Source organism: Marmota flaviventris, chromosome 16 (assembly GCF_047511675.1).
Source record: "Marmota flaviventris isolate mMarFla1 chromosome 16, mMarFla1.hap1, whole genome shotgun sequence".
Classification (NCBI taxonomy): Eukaryota; Metazoa; Chordata; class Mammalia; order Rodentia; family Sciuridae; genus Marmota; species Marmota flaviventris.
Window position 1 is genome coordinate 24,298,669 of NC_092513.1, and position 25,603 is coordinate 24,324,271.

Genomic DNA, 25,603 nt, shown 5'->3' on the forward strand with positions numbered 1-25,603 from the left:
AACTGCTTGATCTAGGAGACTGGTATGTGGGCTATATTTGGGATGAATCAAGTGAAGTTTTATGAATGCCTCATGCCCAGCAAGGTCTCAGCTGTGGAAGGAAATCAACCAGTGTAATTGAGCATAGAGAGATTCATTTGGAAGATCTTCAAGGGACCGGAAAGATTGTGAGTGGAACCTAGGCTATTGGGAGTTATCTACAAAAAGAATCGACCTCTCCACTGCTGAAAACCCCACACAGCAAAGTGACTTCACTCGGGCTAACTTGTCAAGCAACTCACAGCTTTGCAGAGCTGTTTCCCAGGGATACTTGAGTGGGCTTCTTTGATTAGGGGAATTACAATTTATGCCATTTTCCTGCATTTCTCTTGTGCACAGGCCCAAAGGGAGGAAAATGGCTAAGGGGAAGGAAGTGCGTGTGGAGTCCAAGATCACAGAGATAGTCTTCACAGGGCCGTTGCCGGTGTCCAAGCTTTCCAGGCACAGTGCCTGCATCCCACCTAAATGTCCACCAACTGATGAAAGGATAAAACGCCTGCATCCCTGGGAGAATTCTTACCCTTGCTCCTAAATTAAAACACATCCAAAGTGCCTAAGTTCCACCAGGCCAGAGGGGATGACTGTAGCATTGCCAGCCGGCAGCAGCTGTCTGTGGCAGCCTGTTCCCCTCAGACTTCAGGCCACCTGTCTATTTTTATCCTCCCTAAGAATTATGGCTCTCTGGGTGTCTGGCTTAAAATGAAAACGTGTCATTCAATTTGAAATGCTGTGCAGTGGCTGAGAAAGATGTTCATTGTATTGTGCGTAAGGCACAGATGATGACTGCCCTGTCCTGGAGAGAACTTCGCCCTCTCGGCACCCTGCCCCTCCAGCCTGAATGGACACCTGTCTACCTTTTCTGGGGCTCACACAGGTCTGTGACTGGAGCCACTGTGAGGCAAAGACTGTTGAACCAGAATAAGTGGGGGGGGGGGGGACTCTTGGTATAAAAAAAACAACCAAAACAAAACTGCATAAGCCCGTTCTTCACTTCAGCTCGTCGTCATGAAAACAGTGGTGCTTTCTTCCAATTTCTCAAACTTGTTTCCCTGTCCGCAGCAAAGCTACAGAGCTGGTTCCACACTCTGGGAAGTCTAGGACTCTTGTCAGCTCCAAACTGACATGAACTGGGTTGGCTGCAACATTAAGCTAAGAAAACGGCGAGAAAGCACAGGACACAGAAGTAATTTTCATATCGAGGGTAGAACGGCTCTATGACCTTAAGGGTCAGCTTCCTTGCTAGAAGGCAAGAGACCGTGCACCCAGAATCTCTTTATAGGGGACACACAAAGGAGTTTGGATAATGTTCTTCACCAAATAAGGCAGGGGATAAGGTTTCAAGGGGGGTCGTCCAGTCCCATTGGGTAACGCCCAAGTCCAGGGCTAGAGCAGACCTCTTTGTAGAGCGAGGTGGAGGCCACTTGTATTGCACAGCATAAGGCGTGCGATGCCAGACCAGCACCCCCTTACTCAAGGCTGAGAGAGGATGCTCAGCTTATGGGCGGGTGGCCTCCCACACAGGACATTGGGGTTGGGGGAGAGGCAGGTGGCCCGTATTGATGGTGGCGTAAGCTGGAGAGTGAGTATCCTGCAACCTTTGCCCTGGGAACCCTTTGTGAGGGTTAGTGCTGAAGTAATGAAAAATCTTATGATTATGTGTTCCTTGATGACAGCCACTCCCAAACCTCATCTTTTTCATTCCATTGACTTTCTGTTGGGGTATAATTCATATGTGATAAAATTCACTCCTTAAAGTGATTCAGTGATTTGCATCGTAGGCAGCAGTGTACAACCATCTGCACTGCCTCGTATTTTCATTACCCTGAAAAGAAACCCCGTAAGCAGTGGCTGCTCCTCTCCCCCTCCTCCCGGACCCTGGCAAGCATGAACCTTTCTATTGCTGTAAATTGGCCTTTTCTGGATATTTCGTATAAATGCAGTCATATGATATGTGGCTTTGGGTCTGGCTCCTGTCACTTGGGACTTTCCAAGGTGTGTCCATGTTGTAGCATGCATCAGTACTTCTTTCCTTGGTTTTACAGAGTACCATTTCATTGAATGAATAGACCACATTTATCCTTTCATCGTTGATGGACATTTAGGTTGTTTCCACTTTTTGGAGAGTATGAACAATACTGCTATGAATAATGTGTATGTGTTCAGGCATATTTTTTCCTTTTCCTTGGGTATATGCCTGGGAGTGGAAGTGCTGGGTCATATGGTAACTTTGCTCATACTTTTAAGGAACTGTCATGTTGTTTTTCACAGCAGGTGTGCCATTTTACATTGTCACCAACAGAGTGTGAGGGTTCCCATTTCTACACATTTTTACCAACACTCGCTATCTTTTGACTATAGACACTCTAGCAGATGTGTAATGATAAAGTTAATGATAAGTATCTTTTCATACGCTTACTGGTCATATAATGTCTTTGGAGAAATGTATTTCAAATCCTTTGCCCGTTTTCCATATTGGATTATTTGCCCATTGTTGAATTGTAAGTTCTTTCTATATTCTGGATATGAACTACATATTAGACATAGGACTTCCAAATTTCTTCTCCCATTCTGTGAACTATTTTTTACTTGTGCAGAGTATAGAAGGAAAGAAACGCATCCCATGTCAGCATGACCAGGACTCTTTGACCTAAGATGAATGACGGCATGATGAGTATCCAGGAGTACAGGTTGACCTACCTAATCCCAACCTGGGAGCCCTGGTGGAGCTCTTCACTGTTTTCTAAGGGGCCCTTGGGATCACCCACAATGACATCTTTAGGGATTCTTGTTGCCTGATGTCATAAGTTTTTGTGACTTAAAGCCTCATACCAAGGAGCAACACTTGGGGCTTATTTAATCCGGCCACTACCCACACAAGGAAACCTGCCCAAGAGGGAAATATAAAGTTCTACAGCTATGGCTGTTACTCCCTGACTATTCGCCCTGGTCCACTGGGGCCCTCTCAGCCAGGCACAGTCCTCTGCAAAATGTTCCCACGGGTTGATCCAGTGTGAGGCTCCAGACGGGAGCTCAGCCAACTAGAACATCACCCCAAGCTGCTGTTCACTGTGCCAGGCAAAGCAGCTCTGCCCTCACTGAAGCCTGAGGAGCTCATTGTAGGAGGCAATCTTCCAGACTGGGTCTGACCAATGCTTGTCTAACCCAGAAGCTGTCATAGGCCCTGAGCTTTTCCCACACACCCACCTGTGACTCTGAGGCCAGGAGGGCACCTGTTCCCCAGCAGGCCAGAGCATACCAGGTGAAGGAGGCTTTTATTCAAGAGAATACTGAAGTTGAGGATGCTCAGCCAGGCCGCCTAGCAGAAGAGCTGGAATCCAGGGCAGGCGAGGCTAGGGAGAATTCATCCCTGTGGTTGCTGAGACTCATTGAGCACAGCTGGGACCTTGTCATAGACACAGGAGGGGGCTCTTCTCCTGCCACTCTGTGGAAAAGAATGTAGGAGCAGCCAGGCACGGGAGTGGATTAAAGGATAACTCTCAGCTATTTATTGACAGAGCTACTGTGAGGGGAGGAGAGGACATGTCCCCCTGATGAGGGCAAAGACGGCAAGAAGGATCCCCACTGTGGAGGCACATGGCAATCGGGGCTGGTTGTTCTCTAGAAGTCTCCTAGGACTAGAAGAATGTCCCATGGCAAACATTTTGTAAATATTTGAGATTTTTTTTTTAACATCTGATGATCAGGGGTGGAGTAATGATGATGGTCCAAAGAAGCTGTATATCCTGTGGACACTGAAGAATTGCCACCTCAAAGCCAAGAGTGTCCTCCTCAGTCAACACTGGTAGAGAGAAAAGGTTCAAATGGTCAGGAGTCTGACCATTTGATGGTCAGTAAGAAAACTTTTTAAATGAATAAGCAATTAGGTATAAAGATTCCATGCAGGTGGGTGCTGGGGAGTCTGAGACCCTGGCCTAAGGAGGCTGGAGGCTAGAGACCAGCAGAGGAGCCACCTATGTGTGAATAGGTCTGTGTAACAGAAGGCAGAAAGCCCTAGGACCCATAGTAGCTCATGAAGAGCTCGTGTGCTGTGATTTCATCTGTGCAGGCCTGGGCTCTGAATGGCATCTCCCCATTTTCATACTATTACAGTGAAACTATACCCAGAGGTCCCCACCTAATCAGAAAGTCCCATTGAGTTCTATTTTTGAAGACTCAGAATCTTTTTAGCTTTGCTTTGAAGGTTTTCCTATGAGGTGAGGATTCTCTCTCTGGGAGCACGTATTTGATTCTGGGTCCTGTGAAGAATGACACTTTTACAAGCCTTAGGCCCCGATACAGTGGAGGCGTGCCCCTTTGGATGCCTCCAGAGGGAGCGTCCACCCAAAACAATACTCGGTGGACAGTTGGGCGCATGCTCATCAGCTTTACCCACACACCTTGTCCTTGGTGTGGGTTTTTCTCAAGAACATGTTTGCAAGAAGAGGAGAGGGATCACACAGGAAGCATGAGCAGTTGAGATCTTTGGAAGCTTTGCAGCTTTCCATCACTCCATGTGATGAACTCATTGGCTGCTAGTGAGATGTTTTTGTCAGGCAGGTACCTTTGTCTTGCAGGTAAGGGAAGTAAGGTATTCCAGGCCAGGACTGCAATCATGCTGCTGGCCAAGGTCAGAGTCAGACTTCTATTCTTGAGGCTCATTCCAAACTGGCCCTGATGTCTTTGAAGTCACATCTCCCCACACTCATGATTTCCTTGAATTATGGATCTGTCAGCACTAAGACTTTCAAATTAGAAACATTTAAGGGTTTTGGCCCAGCTAAATGCTGCCTTAATTATTTCCCCAGCAAAACTGCAAGCTCATAGGGAGAAAAAAGTGAGTACACAAATAACCCTGATGCAGAATGTGGGAAGTGCCCTCTGAAAGTCATGAGAAAGTGCCCAGCAGCTGTGAAGGGAGAGCCCACATGGTGGCGCGAACCTGTAATCCCAGCAACTCTAGAGGCTGAGGCAGGAGAATGGCAAGTTCAAAGCCAACCTCAGCAAGTTGGATCCTAAGCAACTTGGTGAGACCCTGTCTCAAAATAAAAAGGGTTGGGGATGTGGCTCCATCATTAAAATCCCCAAGTTCAAAAATAAAAAGTGGTAAGCCCCTGACCAGTGAAGACTGCATAAGTGAGTTGAATGTTGACTGGTGGTCATGGGCAGCAAGGAGAACTAGATTTGTGAAGCCCTTTCTCTTGTGCATTATTCTTTCTCACCCAAATCCATCTTTCCCTGTGTGGAAGTATCAGAGAATGGTCTACATCTAAAACTGGGAGGGAGTCTGGGGAAGAGATTAGGGAAACAGTAGCATTTGCATGATTAAAAGACAAAATACACATATGTTAGCAGCTTGTCAATGCTGGCTGTCTGGTTCACAGTCCTCTGGAGTGAATCATCCAAGAATCAGAACTTGGGAGTTTTCTTGACACTTATGCATGATTGAAATAATTGAAGCAGCATTTATCTGGTTAATAATCTTCAATGTGTCCAATAATAAAAGTGCCTGTTGGAGATGGCCAGTGACTCAGTCCCTCCACAACTGGAAGGTGAGGAAGTTTCTGCTCAGTGAATGGAGGAGCATTTTCCTGGCCATAAGCAGAGGCCAGGAGCTCTAAGTGCCCTCTGCCCTCCCTTCTGAAGGTAGTCTGCACGGACAGTGAGCAGGCCTTGGAAAGACCCAGGAGCTCTAAGCAGAATGCTTCCCTCATTCCTAGTGTGCTACATTTGTGACAGAACCAGTTGAAAGCTAAGGGGCATAGAGACAAAATAGGATTGCCAAGGTTGGCCCAGGGCAATGGGATTTCCTTTTGGGGTTGTGAAAATGTTCTGGAATTCAATTCTGGGGATGGTTGCACAACTCTGCAAATGTATTAAAAATTACTGAATTGGACACGCTAAAAGGCCAAATTTTATGGTAAGTGCTAGCTTACAAAAGCTTTTATTAAAAGAAGCAATCTCTAACTAACCATGCTACATAGAAGAAAAAAGATTAGAAAGATGAGGAAAAATGTTATTTTCTACTCGCCCCTTCTGAGAGACCCACGGCTATGTTAGCAATCTTCTACCAAACCAAGGAAGGTAACCATGATGGAGGAAGGTGGAGGGGAAAGAGCAGGGAGCTCAGCCTCCATTTTCCTTTGCGGCCCAGGCTGTCATGAGATCCTGGAGTTGAAGCAGAAGAGTTCTCAGGGGTCCTGACACTAAGCAGCACATTTCTCTAGAGAGTCTCCAAAGGACTCCCTTTAAAGGCCAAGAACCCCAGGGAAAGGGATACAACCTGCTGACATTCTAGTGACATCTTAGTGTTAATGAACCAACCTGAGCTGTGCTGGTCCCCTAGCAAGGCCCCAGTGATGGAATCGCACAACACCTGTTGACTCCCAGAGGAGGTGCACACAGCAAGTGCCCCTGGACACCAGGCATGTCAGTCCTCTTGATGCCTCTGAAGATGAGAGCCAGGGCTGGCTGCACCCCCAGGGGACAAGGATGTAGCAAAGGGTGGGGGTGCACTGTATTGACTTTTGGAGGGACATAGACAAACTGTCCTTCCAGGCAAGAGTGGGTTGACTCGGTGTGCAGTTACAAACTTGCAAGCATCTCTGAAAATGGTTATGGAATTGAGCTGGGGGCATGCTGCGATCCCTGGCTGTTCTCATGAGCAAATTGGCCCTGCTAAGGGAATAGTGAGGACTGCATTCGTTAATATAGAAATCAGAGGCAGAAGGACAAACTTAAGGCCCTCTTAAAGACACTCTGCCAGAACACACAACACTGCTTCCTTGCATAAATAGTGGATTATAAGTCTCTCCAGTTGTGTGACGTGCTGGGTGCTATCTTTATAGGGCACTATAGTAAGGAGAAAAAAGGAATTGTGAGCAAAATCAACTGGGGAGAAAAATGTCTCCTCCTAAACTTATTCAAATATGAATAAATTTATCCCTAGGGATTAGGACATGGGTGCTTGTTATTTGCTAGTGTATACTTTTCTGTATTAAAAAATGTTTATAATGAACAGCATCCATTCTATAAGAAGAAAGCCAATGTTCTAAAAGCAAAGCTGTGACCATGTGCCTCTGATAGCAGTTGCAGGGGAGGGAATTCCACGTGCTTTGGTGGAGACCCTGCTTGTACTTAACCAGACGCATTCTTAACCCCTAGTGCTCCAGCCCTAACTCCAAGAATCACAACACTGAAATCCTCAAAGGGCTGTAGGTGGACCAAACTCTCCTGGGACTGGTTTTTGCTCCCATGAGAATGATTTTGACCTTATGAGATGGCATCTGAGATCACCCATGACCCCTATGTGGCCCAGAGGCAAGGACTTGTCACCTGACACACCTTTGCTCGCTCTCCAGGTGGACCTACCATGACTTCTTCAACCGCTACCGAGTGCTGGTGAAGAAGAGGGAGCTTGCCAACACAGACAAGAAGGCCATCTGCAGGTCTGTCCTGGAGAGCCTCGTCAAGGTGAGCTGGGCTCCAGGGACAGTATGACCAGGAGACCCTGAGAAGAGAGGGTGGGGGTTACCTGCTGCTTTTTCCTTCATCCTCCTTGGAACTCCTGTTGGAGATGTTTAGTGGATTTTCCTACATGGAGAAAAAAACAGCCTCTTCACCCATAGAGAGGATCTGCTAGGCTTTTCATGTCTCGGTACACAGGAAAATGTAGTTGTTGGTACAGCTCACTGGAGGCACAAGGAGACTCCCCCTGGCTGCCGTCTCTGGCTCCTCCATAGCTGGGCTCATGTACACCTGGTGGGGTCTCAGATCTGGAGCCCAGGTCAGCAGAGGGAAAAAGCTGTTTTTATTTGTCATTGCATAGCCAGCCTCAGATCGTCCTCAGATACTTGTTTCACATAAAGTAAAGGAATTTGTGTGTGTGTGTGTGTGGTTTTTTTTAAATAACCTGAAATCACACCTGACAGTTGAGACGGGAGAACTATGAAAGAGAATTAATAGAGGAAAATTGTTAAACATTTCAATAGTTCAAGAAAATTCAGAAACACTAGAAGAGTGTGATAATGTTTTGTTAAAGTGTTAAATCATGTCAAGAATCTTCCTTTTAAAAAGGTGGTAAAATAATTACCTCAAAAATTTTAAAAATGTCAAGTATTTTGCTAGAAAATCTCACACGGGATGGTTTATCGTCATATGATTAGGAGTTAAGTTTGTGTTTTATTTCATAAATATATTCATCTTAACATCATTTTAGCTACTCAAGTTTGTAGCTTTGGACAGACAGTGCAGAATACCGTACTAAATGAATATGTTTTTAAGCACCATTTTAAAAAGATAGAGCCCAAATACCATTCACCTTTGCCACCCCCACCCTTTAAAAAAAAGAAGATAACAGCCTGGTTAATTGAGGGTTGTTTAGTCAGATTCTGGTTAGCTGAAGTTTTGGCCGTGTTTCATTTGTCAGTGTCTATTTGAACATCTCTTTTCTCATGGGTGAGATCAATCTGTTCAGGTCGGCTGACCTTGGTTAACATGGTAGGAGTCTTCCTCCTCACTGGTACCAGAGCTGGCCTCTCAGTGTGCAGTCCAGGACTGCCAAGGATTCCTCTACCATGTGGCTGCCTTCTCTTCCCCAGGTCATAGCTGCCTTCTCTCCCTCTTTCCTGGATTTCTCCAAGGTTATTAGCAGAACCTCTTATTCCTAAAGGGACACACACCTATACCATGCTCCCCTCCTGCTAATGGGACTGCCTGGGGCCTGACTCCTTGATGCACTTAGACCACTGGGCCTTGCTGGGCACAGCTGCCTCTTCACAGATGAGGAGTAGCCTGCCCACTTCCTGGTGCTTAGCTTCATGGCTGACCCTGCTCTCCTGCTGTCCTGGACCCAGCACTTGCCTATAGCCCTTCATGTCACTCTTGGGGCCCATGTCCTTGCTATCCCATGTTTCGGGTGCATGCAGCCTTCCCTTCAGGGGAACTGTCTCTGCATTGACGCTCCCCCCTACTTACAAGCACTTGGTATGACACAGGGAACCCACCAAACATTTGTGGGATGAACACACAAATGACTTGCCTAAAGGCAAATTAATGAGTACATGCTGTTTCCTCTGCCTGGAGTGCTTTTTCTATTGCCTGCCTGCCCAGGTTCTCCTCCCAAACTGAGCTCTAAGATACTTCCTGGTCTGAGAAGTCCATTCCTGGCCTCAGGGGGGAGTTAGCTACTCTATGTTCTATGGGCCAGCAGTGCTTGATGCCTGTCTGACTTTATTGCCTTTATGCCCTCATGTTGCAATTGAAGGTTTGTCTGTCATTTCCCAAGACTGCAAATGGGAAAATGGCAAGGCTCTTACTGTGGCTGTGTTCCTACCATGATTCCTGGTTGTCACAGGAAGTATGAGTTGGCGCTGGTGGCTGTGCGGGACTAACTAGATGAGCCCATCATGATTAGAATCCTGCAGTAATGGCTCATCTCGTGAGGAAGGTGCAGCTTTATCTGTGAAGCAACAGGATGGCTTGGAATGGATCACTAAGGTTGTTTTCAGCTCCCTCAGTCTGAATCTTAGATAAAAATTAACACAAGATGTTTGATCCAATAATATGCTAACAGAATAGTAAATTCTGGGGATTAGAGGCACTTGGGTGTATTAGAGATGCATGGGGAAAGAAGAGTATGAAGAACAGGCTGCTGGGTGACTGGAGCAGGTGGGATCCCCTAACTGTCCTGTTGGTGAAGGCCAAATCACCCCTTCCTATTTATTTCCAGAATAACAAATGAAGCATGCATGCTATGTTTCCTGGGATTCAGCAACCACCCCCCCTTCTCTCATTCTGCTGAAACCAAGTAGCTGAGCTTGTCCCCGATTCTGACCCCTCTTGCGGAGCAGGACTCTCCCCACACAGGGTAGCAATCAAAGCATGGCATCTGCTGCCTGGAAGCTTCCTGGCCCATCCAGCCCTGTGTCTCAGTATGAGCTACAGGCCCACTGGAGGTGTGGCCCCAAGCAGACACAGGCATGAGAACCAACCCAGGCCCCACCTCACCTGCAGCCAGGCCCATGGAGAAAACAACCAGTGATACCCCAGCTGGAACTGTGTCTCAAGCTCAGGCAATCTAAGCAATGCTGCCTTCCCAGCGTGGAACCCATTCCTGTCACCTGCATAGGGATTAGCCCATGAATGATGGCCCAGCATTCCTTCAGAGCCATTTGCCAGTGTGAAGCACATTCTTGTGTGTCCTCCACAGACTTTGGCTCAGTCCCTCATCTTGCCATGGGCTTCATGCCAGTGAGCATGTGGGATGGCAGTGGATTTGCAGAGCTTCAGGACTTCATGGATTAACTTTCTCAGTGTTCTTCTCCAGGTTTATCCACAGCCCTCTGGTCATCTTTTCTCATCCACTGGGGTGAATGCAGGGAAGGGCAACTAATTTCAACTTAATAGATATAATTAAGATAGTCATTACATGTTCAAAAACCAGTTTTATTTGGTGATTATTTATACTCTGTAATTTGTGTACAACTGCAGCCATTTAAAGATAATCTTTAAAACGTTGACCAGATAAGGCCAGTGCTTTGCTCAGAACCCCCAACACATGGCTCCCATCCCAACTTTGTACCAGACTTGCCAGGCCTTTCATGACTGGTTCCTCACATCCATCCACCTTCAGCGCCCATGCTTAGCCGTCCTGGCTCTCGTTCCTCAACATGCCTGGGTTGTTACCAGCACAGGGTGTGAGCATCTGCCCTGCTCCTTTGAAGAGTTCCTCTTTGCTACTTCTCTATGGCTGCCCACTTGGGTCCATTCAGATCTTTGCTCAAAGAGCACCTCCCGAGGGGCCTGTCTTCGGCATCATTTTTAAACACCCCCTGTTTGACTTTCTCCCTGATACTATCACTGTCTGAAAGCAGGGAGTGGCTTGTTGGCTTCTCTGTTGCCCATGCTTCTCCAGGCAGGCATCTTTATAGCCCATCCTGGGTGACTCGCCCAGCGCCTGTTATGTAGGGTGGACCCATTGTCGAATGAGTGCTCTGTGTGTGTACACCCACATTGGAGGGCCACTTGAGATCTAGTGGGAAGAACTGGGTGGCATGGGGCAGGCTGCCACACTGCTCACTGATGACCAGCCAGCTCTTCTCCCTTCCCCATGAAGGATCCCGACAAGTTCCAGTTTGGCCGCACCAAGATCTTCTTCCGGGCAGGCCAAGTGGCCTACCTAGAGAAACTGCGGGCCGACAGGTTCCGAGCAGCCACCATCATGATCCAGAAAACCGTCCGGGGCTGGCTGCAGAAGGTGAAGTACCGCAGGTTGAAGAGGGCCACCTTAACCCTGCAGAGGTACTGCCGAGGATACCTGGCCCGCAGGTGAGCAAGCCCAGGTATATCTGGGGCAGGGAAGAGGGCAACTGCCTCTCAGCTAGGTGACCTCTTGTCCATAATTAAAGCAGGTTCTGTGGAGCCCTGTCTGTTCCTGGGCTCTGTCCCAGTGGGAGAGCATCCCTCTAATGCCTTCTCACCTCAGGAATTTGGTCTAGTTCCCAAGTCAGGTGCCCCCCAACTGCCCCCATCCCACCAACACCAGCCTAGAACCTAGTTTTTGTACAAATCACTTCCTCTTTACCTAAACCCTACAGTAAAAATAATAAGAAAAAGAAACTTACACCTAGAATCTACCCCTTCCATCACAGTACACTTACACGTAACCTCACTCTGTGTACCAGGAACTTTTGGAATCCTTGGAGTTTGTAATTAGTCTGGGAAGGTCCTAGGAGGACATTTTATGAGTTGCTGCACTGATCCAGTACAGACAGGGTATGACTTGCCCAACCACAGTGGCTCTTTGCCAAGATGACAGTTGGGCTCCCCTGCCCAACATTTATGCCAGCCTGATACCACGCAGAGGAAACTGCTTTCACTGTTCCTTCTCCTGTCCACTGAGGCAGGCATGGCCTCCTGTAAGCTATATCTTAGGCCCCTCCACAGACTCTCCTGGGATACCCCGGGCCTTCACAGGTGGATCCACTGCCAGCACCTTCTCTAAGAATTTTCTCTAGAGAAGTAACAGTAATTGCCCCAAAGTCTTGTGTTTGAGAGTCAAAGTTTCAAGTGGCTGCTCAGCCATCTCTGCTAGAGAGCACGTGTGCAGGAGTGTAACAGACCTGACCTGAATTCTCCCTGCAGAAAGCCTGTAATCCAGGGGCACATATCTGAGGAAAGCAAGCACAGGGAGCTGCACTAGGGAATTGTGCATTTCACCAAGTATGAGCATCTGGCCTGGATGGTTCTTCTGAGGTTGTGCTAAATGATTTCTAAGGATCTTTCTAGCATGGGACATTGTGGACCTTGGGCTGAACACTTGCTGTGAGCCTGGAGCAGAATAAGATTCTTAAGGATGGGAGGCATCAACCTGGCTGTTTTATTTGGGAAATGAGATGGGGAATGCAGGGATGAAAGAAAGGAGAGATGCTCATAGGGCTTCCAGGGGAAAGGGCCTAGGGAGATGAGAAAATGGGGAGGAGAGGTGGGGGCCTGAGGAGATTCAGTCATTCAGCAGATATTTGCTTACTGCCTGCTTTGGGGGGCCCTGAACTAGATCTAGGGGTGCAGAATGATTGAGATGTAAACCTGGGCATCCCCAAGCCTGGAGAGGCACAGGCAGCAATGTAAATGCATGGAGGATGGGGAGCACCAAGGGTGTGTTGCAGGGGACTGCCCAGGAGCTGAGAGTAGTCGGGTAAGGATCACAGAGGAGGTCAGACTCAGACCAAGGCCAATGCTGGTGGGAAGTCTTTTGGGAACCCCAAGAAGAAAGGGAACCCTACAGTTCTGAGCCTATGGATTAAGTGCTGTGTTTGTGAAGGACAGTGAGAGCTGTCCCGGTAGGACCATGGTAGGGAGGAGCTTCCTTTGCAGACACCTCAGGGGCCTCGGTGCCAGCTGGCCAGCGTGCTCTCCCTGATGCTACTCACCCTCTCCCGCCGACAGGCTGGCCGAGCACCTGCGAAGGACTCGGGCAGCAGTGGTGCTCCAGAAGCAGTACCGCATGCGGAGAGCCCGCCTGGCTTACCAGAGGGTGCGCAGGGCTGCCATCGTCATCCAGGCCTTTGCTCGGGCCACGTTCGTGCGCAGAATCTACCGCCAGGTAGGTGGCCACCCTGAGGGACTCAACAGATAGAGTCCCGCCTACAGCAGCAGTGAGTGTCACCCACAGGAACATTTGTTGGCTGCTACTAACTTTTTTCTGAATCTCTCACTTCACATGTCTGCTCTTACCAAATCCTTCCCGAAGTCCTGCAAAGAGGGAAGGTGGTGTGATGGCCTTCCCCCTTGACCCCTAAGCTGCCCAGAGGAGCTCAGTCTCCTGCCTCGGGGCACCTGTGAGCCAGCGGCAGAGCCTGGTGACTGACCTAGCTTGTTCAGACTTGAACAGGGGGTGGTACTAGGCCCCAGCAGACTGAGCCCTTTCTAGATTAGAGGCCTGAGGCCTGCTGAGGTGAGGCCAGGGGAGGGCCGCTGTCACCTCCCTGCTGGGCCATTGCTCTTTGCGTTACTCCATCGAGGCTGAAATCCTGGGTTCAGAAGCTCTCAATCAGCACGTTCCTTCAGCCAGAAAACTGTGCAGCTGAAAGCACGATGCTAATGGGAAAGTCAAGTTGGAAGCAGGTGCCCGAGATGTTTGTTTCCTAAAAATGAATATTTGTGCTTTCTATGATCAGAGGTGTGAGGGTTTTTTTTTCCTAAATGATAAACCTAAAACACTGAATCAGTGATGACAGAACAAGCATGACCCTGTGATGGTGGATGCACCTGGTATAATGGAGTCCCAGGCCAATGGGAGAAGGTTCCGTGACTTCTGGAGTGACTGATAATGGTGTAATGATGCATCTGTGATAGGGGCAGGTGACATTTTTTAGGTAACCAGTAGGGGGCAGCACGTGCAAGGAGCAAGCACTGAGTGTCTTGCAGCTGTGACACGGGGTATGTAAACTCAATATTTTATAGGGTATTAAGGCAAGAACATTGATGCTTTGATTTTCTGAGTGGCTTTTAACTTGTTAGAAAAACTAACTCATGTGCAGTTAACTTATAAGCCAGATAACTTATAACCTTTTGGGACCTCTCACTGGACGGTACACTCTATCTTCTAGTTCCCCTGCACCAGGACGGGATCTGCATCTGTCAAATGGGGAGAGATCAATAGGCTAATCATTAAATCCCCCAAATGGTGAGGTTTTTAGACTGTGGCTCCCTAGGCAGGGAAACAGAAAGCACAATAAAGCTAAAATAAGAGTCTGACAGCTGATTCCCTTGGGTACTTGGGCTGCAGAGCCTGGCTACAATTCATTCATAAAACAGCCATCAATACCTTAGACGCTGGGGGCCTGTCCCCTCAGCCTCATCATCCAGGTGGTTCCATGAGCTTCCCTTGCTTCTGTCCTGTGGTACAAACCCACAGGGGGTGTGTGCCTGCCATTCCCCTCCAGGTCCTCATGGAGCACAAGGCCACCATCATCCAGAAGCACGCCCGGGGGTGGATGGCACGCAGGCATTTCCAGCGGCTGCGGGCTGCAGCCATCGTCATCCAGTGTGCCTTCCGGAGGCTCAAGGCCAAGCAGGAACTGAAGGCCCTCAAGATCGAGGCCCGCTCAGCAGAGCACCTGAAACGCCTCAATGTGGGCATGGAGAACAAGGTGGTCCAGCTGCAGCGGAAGATCGATGACCAGGTCAGTGTGAGGAGCTCCCTTCTCCGTTGTCAGGATGGGTGGGGCACCAAGGGTATATTTGAGAGAGACCCGTAGCTTCCTCAGGAAATGACATGTGCCAGAGACTTGAGGAAGCCTAGAAGTCCTCGAGGTATCTCCCCACCAGTAAGAACAGTTCCTGACCATGGCAGGCAGAACAATGGCCTCCCAAAGATGCACACATCTAAACCCCTGGGATCTGTGAATGTTGCTTCACAGAGCAAAAGGGCTGCTCAGATGTGAATGACCTAAGGATCTTGCAATAGGGAAATGATTCTAGATTTTCCCGGTGGGCTGATGTGAGCACAATTGTCCTTAGAGAGGAGGAAGGATGGGTGGTGAGACTGAGGGGAGGAAATATGGAGAGGGGCAATGGAGGCCGGGAGCCAAGGAAAGCAGGTAGTCTCTAGGAACTGGCAATGCTGCAAGCAGGATTCTGCCCTGGAGTCCTCCCAACTCCAGAAAATAACCACTGCTTTCAGGAGGTTTTAGCTTCTTTGCTTAAGGAAAGCTTAAGCCACTTTCCCACATCAGCTGAACAAACAAGGAATTGTTAGCCTGCAGGAAGGGTGCTGGGCGTGGTACTAAGAGGGATTCAAGGCAAACACAGGACATGCTCCTGGGGGGGGCAGATACACCTGGGCGAAATCCAGGTTGGAATGAGGCTTGCACACGCACACACCCACTCTCGGGTGGCTCAAGTGGTCTGTCCTCCTTCCCCTCTAACTCCTTGATTCAGGTGGACGAGGGATAACTTTGGCACAAGTGGAATGCTGTGCTATGGGAAAGAATCTTCCTGCATTAGGACCCATGGCATGGCTCCCCATCATGACTTGCTGGGTACCACTTGTGCCAGTCTGTGATGCGTGCTCTGTATTCACTCATTGACTCCTCACTTCACTTGAGGTCATTTCACAGGTGGGGAAATTGCAGATCAGGCCACAGAATTAGGAGGTATTACAACCTAGGTTCTGCTCACAGCCATGATGAGGGCAATGCTAGTTTTTTTTTTAACTGCAAACACTGTCATCGGTTCTTTCCTCCTATAGTCATTGCTGAGTATGGAAAAGAGGCTCACCATCACCTGGCTCCTGCAGGGTGTCAAGGTGACCCCAGGCCCAGGCTCTTGTAGCACCCTGGAGGGTTTCACTACTGCTGGGAGAGGAAAAGGACATAGTGTGATGCTGTAGGGGTCTGAAGAAAGAAACTAAGTTGGGGCCACCAGCCATGGCCTTGGAGGTGACTTGGTTTTACTGCACCTATCCTATACTGGACACTTCTAAAACTTATTGTGACCCCAATAACAGGAATATAAGTAAGCCATTTTATACCTAAACCAGCTGTCCCAATGCAGTGCCTAGATGACAGTGCTGTGTTTCAGGTTTCTGAGAAGAGGTGTTACCCCAGGGCTGTGCTTTTCTGTGTTTAGGTTCTCCAAGGTACCTGTTCCACTTGGCTCCTTAGTAAGGAATCAAGGCAGAAGGCCCAGGTATAGGATGGGCTACATTTGATCCCTGCTCCTGGTCAGCCTGCAGCAATTGGCCAGGTGAGGGAAGAAGTCCCACCTGCTCAGAGGAGAGGGTCTGGTCTCTGGCCCTGGCCATGTGGATTAAACAAGTGCAAAGAACACCAGGCTTTTGGTTTTGCTTGATAATGAAAGGGTTGTTGATGACTGGCCAGAAAAGGCATGGAGTAGTCCCGGTTTGCCCAGCTGACCTTCTGGGCAAAGTACACTTAGAGGGACGTGGAGGCTTTGATGCTGCCTCTGCCAGGATCCCTGTGTGCTTGCTGGCCACTCTGACCCTCAGGTTCCAGATAGGGCTGTACACTGACCTTGCTGATTGCTGAAGTCAACTTCAAAGGATAAAAATAAATCTAAATTTTACAATCCATGTGTTTGAACATCAAAGAGAAGCAAATTTAAAAGGCCTTTTTTAAATTTTTTTAAGCTTTTTGGCTTAAGTTTCCTGCTAACAAACATCTGTGAATACTGACAAGCATTAGTCACCTGGGCAGGGTGCCCTGCATGCCACAGGTGGTCACAAGGGGCGATGAGATCTTGCTTTCTCATGTGTCTACCCATATTGCCTACGTGCTGGGCACTGTTTTCACATACTAACTTAGTGAATCCTCACCACAATCCTAGGAGATCAATGTTAATATATTTATTTCAAAGATGAGGACATTGAGGCACAGAGAATGTAAGTAACATACAGCTAGTAAGTAGCCTGTGTGGCATTGACACTGATGGGCTGCTTTCAGGGCATGGTCTGCCACCTCTGACCAAATTGCTAGATCTCTCACACTGCGAGACACTAACCTTGGTTTGGGTTCATGCTCATATGATAGCATTGTCCTTAAGACTGGCAGATATTTACAGTGTGTGCTGTGGGGTCAGGGGATGACCCAGAGTCCAGGGTGCCTGCCACCCTGCTGTGAGAGAAGGCATCAGCATCCTCTTCACTGCCAGCTCTCTAGAGCTGCTGGTTTTATTAGCAGATGAGGCCAACTGTTCAGCAATCTATGAGTTGCTTTTCTTGTGATTCTTGGAAAAGATTCGGGCAGCTTCTCTCTTGACACATAGGCAAGGTTCGAAGCTGGAAGGAAGTCATGCATGTGTCAGGGAAGACAAAGGCAAAGGTGTCCCAAGGTACTGGTCAGAGTAGCATGAGGAAGAGGACCAAGGCCCAGGTCAATGGAGACAGTCCTGTAACAAGTACCCTGACCCCTGCCATGAGTCGGCAAGGGCAGAGACTGAAAGAGAAACCAGGCTAAGGTGGCATCCCAGATGCCTGTCCTAAGACTACACCCCAACTGGAGAGGGAAGACGGATTCAGCACCAAGTTCCCAAACAAGTGACATAGAGTCCTTTGAGAGTCCCTGAAAGAGAAGAAGAGGGTTAGGAGAATTTGAGCTGTCCGTGGTGCTGAGACATTCTCCCATGGTTTTCATAGTAGCCTTCGGCAATAAATAGTGACATTTCCTGGGACTGTTTATTACAGTGCCCCTGGTATAGGTCTCATGTGATATTATTCAGCCAAAATGAGGGAGCCCATGAACTTTACCAAAAGCCTGGCTTTATATCAGCACATATGAAGAGTAACTTGGTCAGTTGAACTTACAATTTTTAAATGGGATCAAGTTTCTTATACACTTATAAATATAAGGTGGTATTAAATCCATTTTACATGGGTGAAAAAAATACTAATCTATAGATCGTCAGCCTTTGAATCAGTCTGATTTCATTATACTTAATAGGTATTCAGTTACTGTGTGCATGTTATAAGTTACAGCTTTATGATCTTTGCGTCAGAAGTAGGGGGCAATGTTAGTAATCCATACCAAATAGGACTTGTTGTGAAGCTTGAATGAGTTATATATGTGAGCATAGTGCAATGTGTAGCCTGAAGCAAGCACCCACCACTGATAGCTGTTGTGTGGGGGACATGCTGCTTTTCACTGAGCAGACTGTCTTACAGTAATCTGCTTACACCCCCTGCCAACCCAAGTCTATGAGCATTTATTGGGAATCACTCTGTACAGTTCTGGTTGTACACAGAACAAGGGGCCTGGTTTTAAGACAAGTAGGGCTGAAATTCAGTTGCTGTTCTTTACCTGACCATGAGCCTGTCCTGGAAGTAGCATCCTTTGTTCCAAGCTGTGTACCTCTGGGGCTGTGCCCACCCACAGGGGAAACTGTCCCCCCCCAGGGTGGTACTTTCTTTCAATTACACAAATATGTTAACTGTCCCCCTATTTGAGGGTGGTACTTTCTTCCAATTACACAAAGATGTTGCTCAGGCAGGAGAGGCCCTGCCATCACCAGAGACATTTCAAAATTTTGCCTGATATCTCACCTGTGTGCTTCAGTAGCAGCAGTAGCAGAGTGAGCATCCATTTGGGATGTTTGAGACATCCTAGGAGGACTAGTGTATGCCTAGAACTCTCCAGAGCCCTGTCCCCTGATGTCAGCAAAGGCCTTCACTAGTGCAGGGCAGGACTGGGTCTCCAAGTGGCACTGACTAGACCAGCACTGGCGATCTTAGCCTCCCATCACAGGGAGGGCTTAGGGGGTGCTAGGCTTGGTGCACAGCCAGGCCATCTGTAGGCTTGAGGACAAACAGGAAGCCATCCCCTCCTGGGGCTTCCTTTCAGAAGCCAGACACACTCAGAATACAAGGCACACAGCCTCGGAACCCTCAGGAGTTGTGTTCAGATGCAGTGGGATGAGATAAGGAACTTCCCTGGCTCTGCTGTGGGGACTCCCCCATGCACACCCATGAGCCTTGCAAGCCCCTCTCTGAGGGGCTCCTTATAGAATCCTGGCCAGTGAGGATCACCAGTGTGTATTGATGTTATCCAGGCAGCGGGCTAAGTGCTTTATCCCTACATCTTGGTGACAAGCCTCCAAGGTGGGTTTACACCCATTTACATGCGAGGAAGTTGGAGTGTACATTCCTGGAGGATCAAGGATAGAGCTGGGCTCCAAGCAATCTGTCCAGCCTCAGCTGCTTGTCACCCCAACATCCTTGAGCCTGGACTTGGGCGGTGTCGGGATCAGGAGAGCTGGGCCTCCCAGAGGCAGGCTATGTGGCTGAGGTCCACAGCAATGCAGGGCATGCCTGTGCCCCCTGCTGCCTTCACATGCATGCCTCTCTTCATGCCCAACCTTCACCAGGGACCCTAGCCCTGTCATCCTTACCACCTTTGGTGATATGACCCAGGACATGCCACCTGGAGGTGACAGATTAGCTAAGCCTTATTTCCAACCCAGAACAGTAGAGGTCAGAGGGAACTAGTCCAGCCTGCCTTCCCCACTGTGCAGAGACTCTCAACCTCCATTGGCAACCCCCAGGAGGGTAGTTTAGGCAGGGACGGTCTTCCTAAATAGACACCAATTTTTTCCTCAGGATGAGGCTGACAGCCAGACCAGTCATAGGGAGCAGGTTGTACCAGGGCATTCCTACCATGTTGAGGACCCCATCCTGGTGCATGCACATGGACAGTTGTTGCTGACGCCCCAGCCCCGCAGTCCAAAGGCTCCAATGGCCTTTCTTTTACTTTTCCTCACTGCTTTTTGTGAGGTCTAATTTCTGATGTAAATTAATCATTGATTCCCACTGTCCTTGCTTATTGGTATTTTACCCAGTATCTGTTCTACCTGATGCTCCTGCAGAGGACAGCAATGAAGAATAATCGATGACTATTTGCTGTTGCCTGCTTATTTGGAGAGCCCTCCTTCCTCACCACTACTCTTTCATACTAACTACTTTGGGCTGTTACTCTCGATTCTGACAGCCACAACTCTGCCCCTCATTTACACTTGGATTTGACCCTTGCACTAGGTTCTCGGGGTCCCAGGCACGCAGGGAAACGTGAGTGGGTTGGTGATCAGGTACCCAGTGAGCCAGGCTCACATCAGGTGCAGGCTCTGCCAGGCATCAGTCGCCCGACTCAGAGGCACCCCGGGTAATCTAGCCTGACAGGTGGCAAGAGGGATCCCAAGGCCCCTTAGAAGAGGGATGCTAAAGGGGGCCTTTGTCTCAGAGCTGGCGATTAGGTTGCAGCGCTTTGTGCCAGCAAGTCCAAGGGCGGGAGTGCTTGGTGTGAAAGGACAGAGAAACTTCAAAATCCAAGACTGCAGATCCAGGGAGCCGGCTACATCATTCCTGCAACTTCCAAATCAGGTGGAAGGATCTGTCCACCCAAAGGAGAAATCAAACTGCCATCAGCCAGCCTCCAGCTCTGAGAGGGCTCATAAAAGCTCCTTGAACTATTTTTTGATCCCAGTGCTGCTATTGTTTGCTTCCCTCTGTTTCTCCTGGGCTCACAGTAGAGTTTTGTTAGGGAGATGGCAGGCGAGCACTCGAGCATGTAATGATTGTGAAGTTTAATTCCACCTTGGAAGTACTTTTCTACTGCCTTCACTATGCCTTTCCTGGCCCAATAACCCTGTCTTTCTCTTCCCTCCTCCTTACCTTTCCCCATTTTCTGATTCTCCACAGAACAAAGAGTTCAAGACCCTGTCGGAGCAACTGTCCACGGTCACCTCCATACACACCATGGAGGTGGAGAAGCTGAAGAGGGAGCTGGCACATTACCAGCAGAACCAGGTGGCCGATGCCAGCCTGCAGCTGCAGGAGGAGGTGCAGAGCCTGCGCACGGAGCTGCAGAGAGCCCACTCGGAGCGTAGGGTCCTGGAGGATGCCCACAGCAGGGAGAAGGACGAGCTGAGAAAGGTATGCCTGAGCCAGAAGGGCAGGGCTGGCGACCGGCTGGCCAGTGCAGCACCCCTCAGAGACCGTTTCTTCTTCAAGCTGGGAAATCACCATGGCTTTAATGGGGCTCATACCCACAGACCAGCCATCTTTCTGTGCTTATACAGAAAGTGGCCAGGTTCTGGGTAAGCCAGACAGATGTGCCCATTCACTGAACAAGTATCGATTGAGCTTCTGCCATTGGCTACACCCTGGTGTCTCTTGAGAGGGATACACAACCTCTGCCTTTACGTATCTCTCTTACAGCCTAGAGTTATTCTCTGGATCTGCTAAGACCTTAATGCTGTTGGCAAGAGAGTTGTTACAGAGATCATGATTGCTCTAGGGCTTAGGGGTAGCTTCTAGATGTCACTTCCCATCCATAAGAGGTCACTGTGCTTTGGGGAATTTGCTCAAGTTTATGTAGTCAGTTCCAGCCTTCCCTGCTGTTTGGTATGCTTCCCCATGAAGTAGATTTCCTAGGATCTACCCAGCAGCCCCAAACATCAGGACACAAATAATCTCTTTTCTAGTCCCAAGATACCTGTTCCAACCAGGAAAGTCCCAGAGTGCCACTCGAGAGCCCTCTATGGACTTAGGACACAGCTGCTGACTCCCCATCTCTGTAGTGACCTACAGGCCACAGGGAAATAGCACATTACTCACATGCTTAGCACTCATCACTGGAGAAGTCCCATTGGGTTGGGAATCTAAGGAGTGGGAGATTCAGTGTTCCTACATTATATTTCAAAATTAGGGTGGATTGAGAGCTGACACAAAGAGGGCCCTGGAGCAGGCCTCAGAATACTGACCTCGTCCCTACTTCCTCATGGTCAAGCATGTGCAGGAAACCTCACTGGCCTCTATTACCTGTGTGTATGAAAGTTCTTCCAGATCATCTCTAAGGCTCCCTCTGGACTTGCACTGGCTGATGCTGTGAGGTTGTGTTTGGCTTCTAGAAGGAATAGAGGACCTCAGCTCTGTTTTGGAGTCCTTTGTCCTCTGCTACCCTGCCTCCCTTTCTGGCCTCAAACCTCACAGCTGAGAACCGCAGATTCCCATTTGAGATGAAACCTGCAGAGCCAGCTCATGCTGGATTTGTCTACAACATTTTCCCACCCCAGGCATGACTCCTGCACCATCAGCCTTTGCCTTCCCCCCAGATGCCAGGGATTTCCAGGGTCAGAAGTGAGATCCAGATGGGTATTTGGCCCAGAAGAATGTCAGACACAGGGCTTGGCAGTGCAGGCAGCCCACCCTCCTAGTGGGTTGCTTTGAGGCATTACAAAATCCTCTGCCCAGGTAAACCACCTGCCAGCTTACCCACCACGAGGTCTGGAGTGGGCTTCCTCCTTTGGGATGAAGTATGTGGTACCAGGCTACAAGCCAGTAACCGTCAAACCATGGATTGTGCACTTGTGCTCTGCTGACGCTTGGAGCAGATGAGTGGGTAGCCCTTCTGTGTAAATAAAAACAGGAAGGTGGACTCCAAAGGCAAAAAGAAGAGGTCAAGATTAGAACTGGGAACTTGAGATTTGTGACCCTGGGAGGAAAGACGACTCCCTGCACATGCATCTAAGTCAGAGTAGACACCTGGGAGGTCTGTTCACCTCCACAAAACCAAGGTCTCTCCTATCTCTGTCTCCCCGGGTTGCACTGACCCATCATCCCTGCATTCCCTGTTTCCTGCTTAACAGTGCAATGTGGAGACTCCCAGCACTTTTCAAACATCCAGGTCTCCATCCAAAGGGGCATAAACAGTGTATCATGAACATTTTCCTTGGCAGAGCAAAATACAGAAAGCAGATTTCTGCCTTCTCTTTTAAAAAAAAAAAAATTGCTATTTCCTAGGAGTATATTGGCTTAGGTCTTAAATAAAATTACAGCTTGAAACTGGCAAGAAAGCAAGGATTCTGCAAGGAGAACAATAGGCAAAGAGCAGAGCCCCTTTCTCTGACTCCACACAGAAGCAAAACCTAAGTTGCAAAGACTCAAGACACCACCATGATCCATTAAGTGGATCATCTTTCCAAGGAAGGGGTTGTTGGTGGGGGGCGGCAAAAGTAAGCATTCTTTCTTCTTGAGGGTCTACTACAACTTTTTATTCTGGTGGTTGGGGAAAGGTAGAGGGGCTGATTTGCTTCGTTTCTGTGCCTAGTCAGGGCTTCATATTTTTTAAAGGCTCTGTGTCCAATCTTAACAAATGCTGAATAATCAGACAGTTGGCTTCCTCCTAGAGGTATCCAGGGGCCTACTCTGCACTGAGCAAGATTGATGAGACCAGCAAAGCACAGTGAGGGAGCCAATGACTGCTGGTGGATGTTTAATTAATGAGTTTGATGTTTCTGTTGGCAGAAGCAGCAAATGTTGTATTGGAACTGGCATCCTGGAACATGTCAGCCCCACCCCGATGGCTTTAACTGGGAAGCCACGTGGCTGCACTGCCTCGGCCTGTGGGGACAAGGAATTCATATCTGTGTCCTCAGAGCCCAGGGCATCCCCATGTCACAGCCCAGCCTCATCCTTTTCTACTTAAAAAAAAAATTATTTCTTAGGCCCCTCCACAACATGATCCATACCTATGCCCTTAACCTCCTTCCTGTTTGTTATTTCTTGAAGCCTCCACCAACCCTATGCTGCCTGCTTTTATGCATCTGTGCTGTTTTGTATGACTGCCATTTGGTGTCCCTGATGAAAGGGAGGCTCCCAGGGCTGCCCTTGGCGCACAGGCAGTAGCTCATTATCCAGAACCTGCTCTGAAGGTTGTTTGGTCATAGTGAGGCTTAGCTGGCTGCAAGGTTGCGATGGGTGAAGTGGAGCCACCAGCAGCCAGCTGCCTGACACAGTGGGGCCATTGACATTTGCAGGCCCCGGGCCCTGAGCATTGAGAGTGGTACATTGTATCAGGTCATCAATCACAGGGACATCAGATGTTCTTTGATTACCTTGAGTGGTTCCAGTGTAAGACTGAAGTTTGAGATTTTTTTCAGAAGGAAGCAGAGGGATCTGCCTGGGTGATTCTTTACACTACAAAATACAGAGCAGGACTTCTGTGGCAGCTAAGACTCAAAGTTGTACTCTCAGTGGCACAGGGTCCTGGCTCATGAGGAGCTAATGGTTATTAGGAAAGGCTCCTAACCCATCTCTGTGGTGTCTCATTCAGCCATCTTTCAGCAGGGGTTTCCTGATTGCCTGTGTTAGGGACTGTTCTACACACTGGGGCAAAATTAATCAAAAAAGGTCCTTCTCATTCCTAGGGAGCTTACATATGGGGGATAAGAGGAGACAGATAGGCGTCAAACCCAGATTATCCATCATGTGCTATAAGGAAAAATAAAAGAGTGACCTGTGGAGGGAGGAATGTGATTCCTTTGTAATGGCCAAAGATGTCCCCACGGAGATGGCCCTGAGCAAAGAGGGTAAGTTGTGAGGTACAGGTGACAAGTGTATTAGATGCAGAACAGCAAGGAAGAGAAGGGTAGGAGGGGGAGGTCAGAGAGGCAGTGGGCCAGACCAGGAAGGACCTTCTGACCTCAGGCAGCATTAGCCCATGAAACCTCCAGACATGTGCAACAGTAGGTTCTTTGAGCTTGGGGATGGGAGATCATCGAGGTGACATCTCCTGGGCTACTGTGAAGGTTTGTGTTTTAGACGTTTTCAAAGTTGCCTCAATGTTCAAAGAACGTTGGTTTTCAATTCCTAGTTGTTTTAAAATTAATGTTGTGAAGCAGGCAGATCGTCCCAGGGAACAAGACTTTCCATTAACCAATTTCCAACTATCCTTACAGCTCACAAAGTAGCCCATCACTTCCTCTGGGCATCCTATACACAGTCAAAGTCCCTCTGCAATGGAGCATGCCATTGGTCAGTACGGAACACAGGTCATTTCCACTAGATGGAACCGGAAATCTCCATTCCTATGACCACTAGCAAATACCACGGAACTTCATTGCAACAACCTGTGATCTGAGACAAGAATACAATACAAGGGGGGTGGGTGGTGTTATCTCTTGTTTTTGAGCCTCATTTCCTCCCTGTAATGTTTGATTCAGGAATGCAGGTCTCTCGGTGAACTTGACTTTCAACAGGTGTTTACTGAGAGTCTGTGTGTGTCAGGTACTGTTCTGCACACTGGGCTTATTTGGAAGAGAAATTTACTCTTGGAGAATGAGCACGTAACTCTTCAGGAGTCTATAGAATTAAAGACTCGTCTCTGCCAAGGGCTGTGCTTGTACAATTTCTTCTTAAGGTAGGTGCAGCGTGTGGACAGGCAGGAAGTGGAATGCTCAGAACAGGGTGCCTGCACTCCCGTTGCTGTACAAACAGAGGGTTCATTCTGTAACCTTGTGGGCCCAGGAAGGAGGGGGATTTTTCCCACAAAAAGGAGCTGGACTTCACTGATGCCAGTCTCTTTGGTCCATCCTAAAAGATGTTCTTGCTGAGTTGCTGCTGCTCCAGCCTGTGTTCTGGTTCACTCTTTGTGTAAACCTTTAGCTCCCAAGGGCTTCTTGTTCTGACAGTCTCATCTTTATGTGATTCTTTTTTTTTTCCCCAGCATCTTCATTCTGTGGTCCTCCAAGCCTGGAGTTTCCTCCCCTGTCCTCA

The 25,603-nt window shown here is 48.6% G+C and overlaps 1 protein-coding gene across 1 annotated transcript in view; it reads left to right on the forward strand.

Moving 5' to 3' along the window:
• The window catches only part of Myo5b (myosin VB), a 307,445-nt gene that overhangs the window by 226,306 nt on the left and 55,536 nt on the right, over positions 1 to 25,603 (forward strand). Inside the window, exons 18-22 of the mRNA XM_071602835.1 lie at positions 7,398 to 7,509; positions 11,153 to 11,364; positions 12,985 to 13,141; positions 14,484 to 14,723; positions 20,747 to 20,980. Of these exons, the coding sequence (XP_071458936.1) occupies positions 7,398 to 7,509; positions 11,153 to 11,364; positions 12,985 to 13,141; positions 14,484 to 14,723; positions 20,747 to 20,980 (955 nt within the window). The remainder of the gene's footprint in view (positions 1 to 7,397; positions 7,510 to 11,152; positions 11,365 to 12,984; positions 13,142 to 14,483; positions 14,724 to 20,746; positions 20,981 to 25,603) is intronic.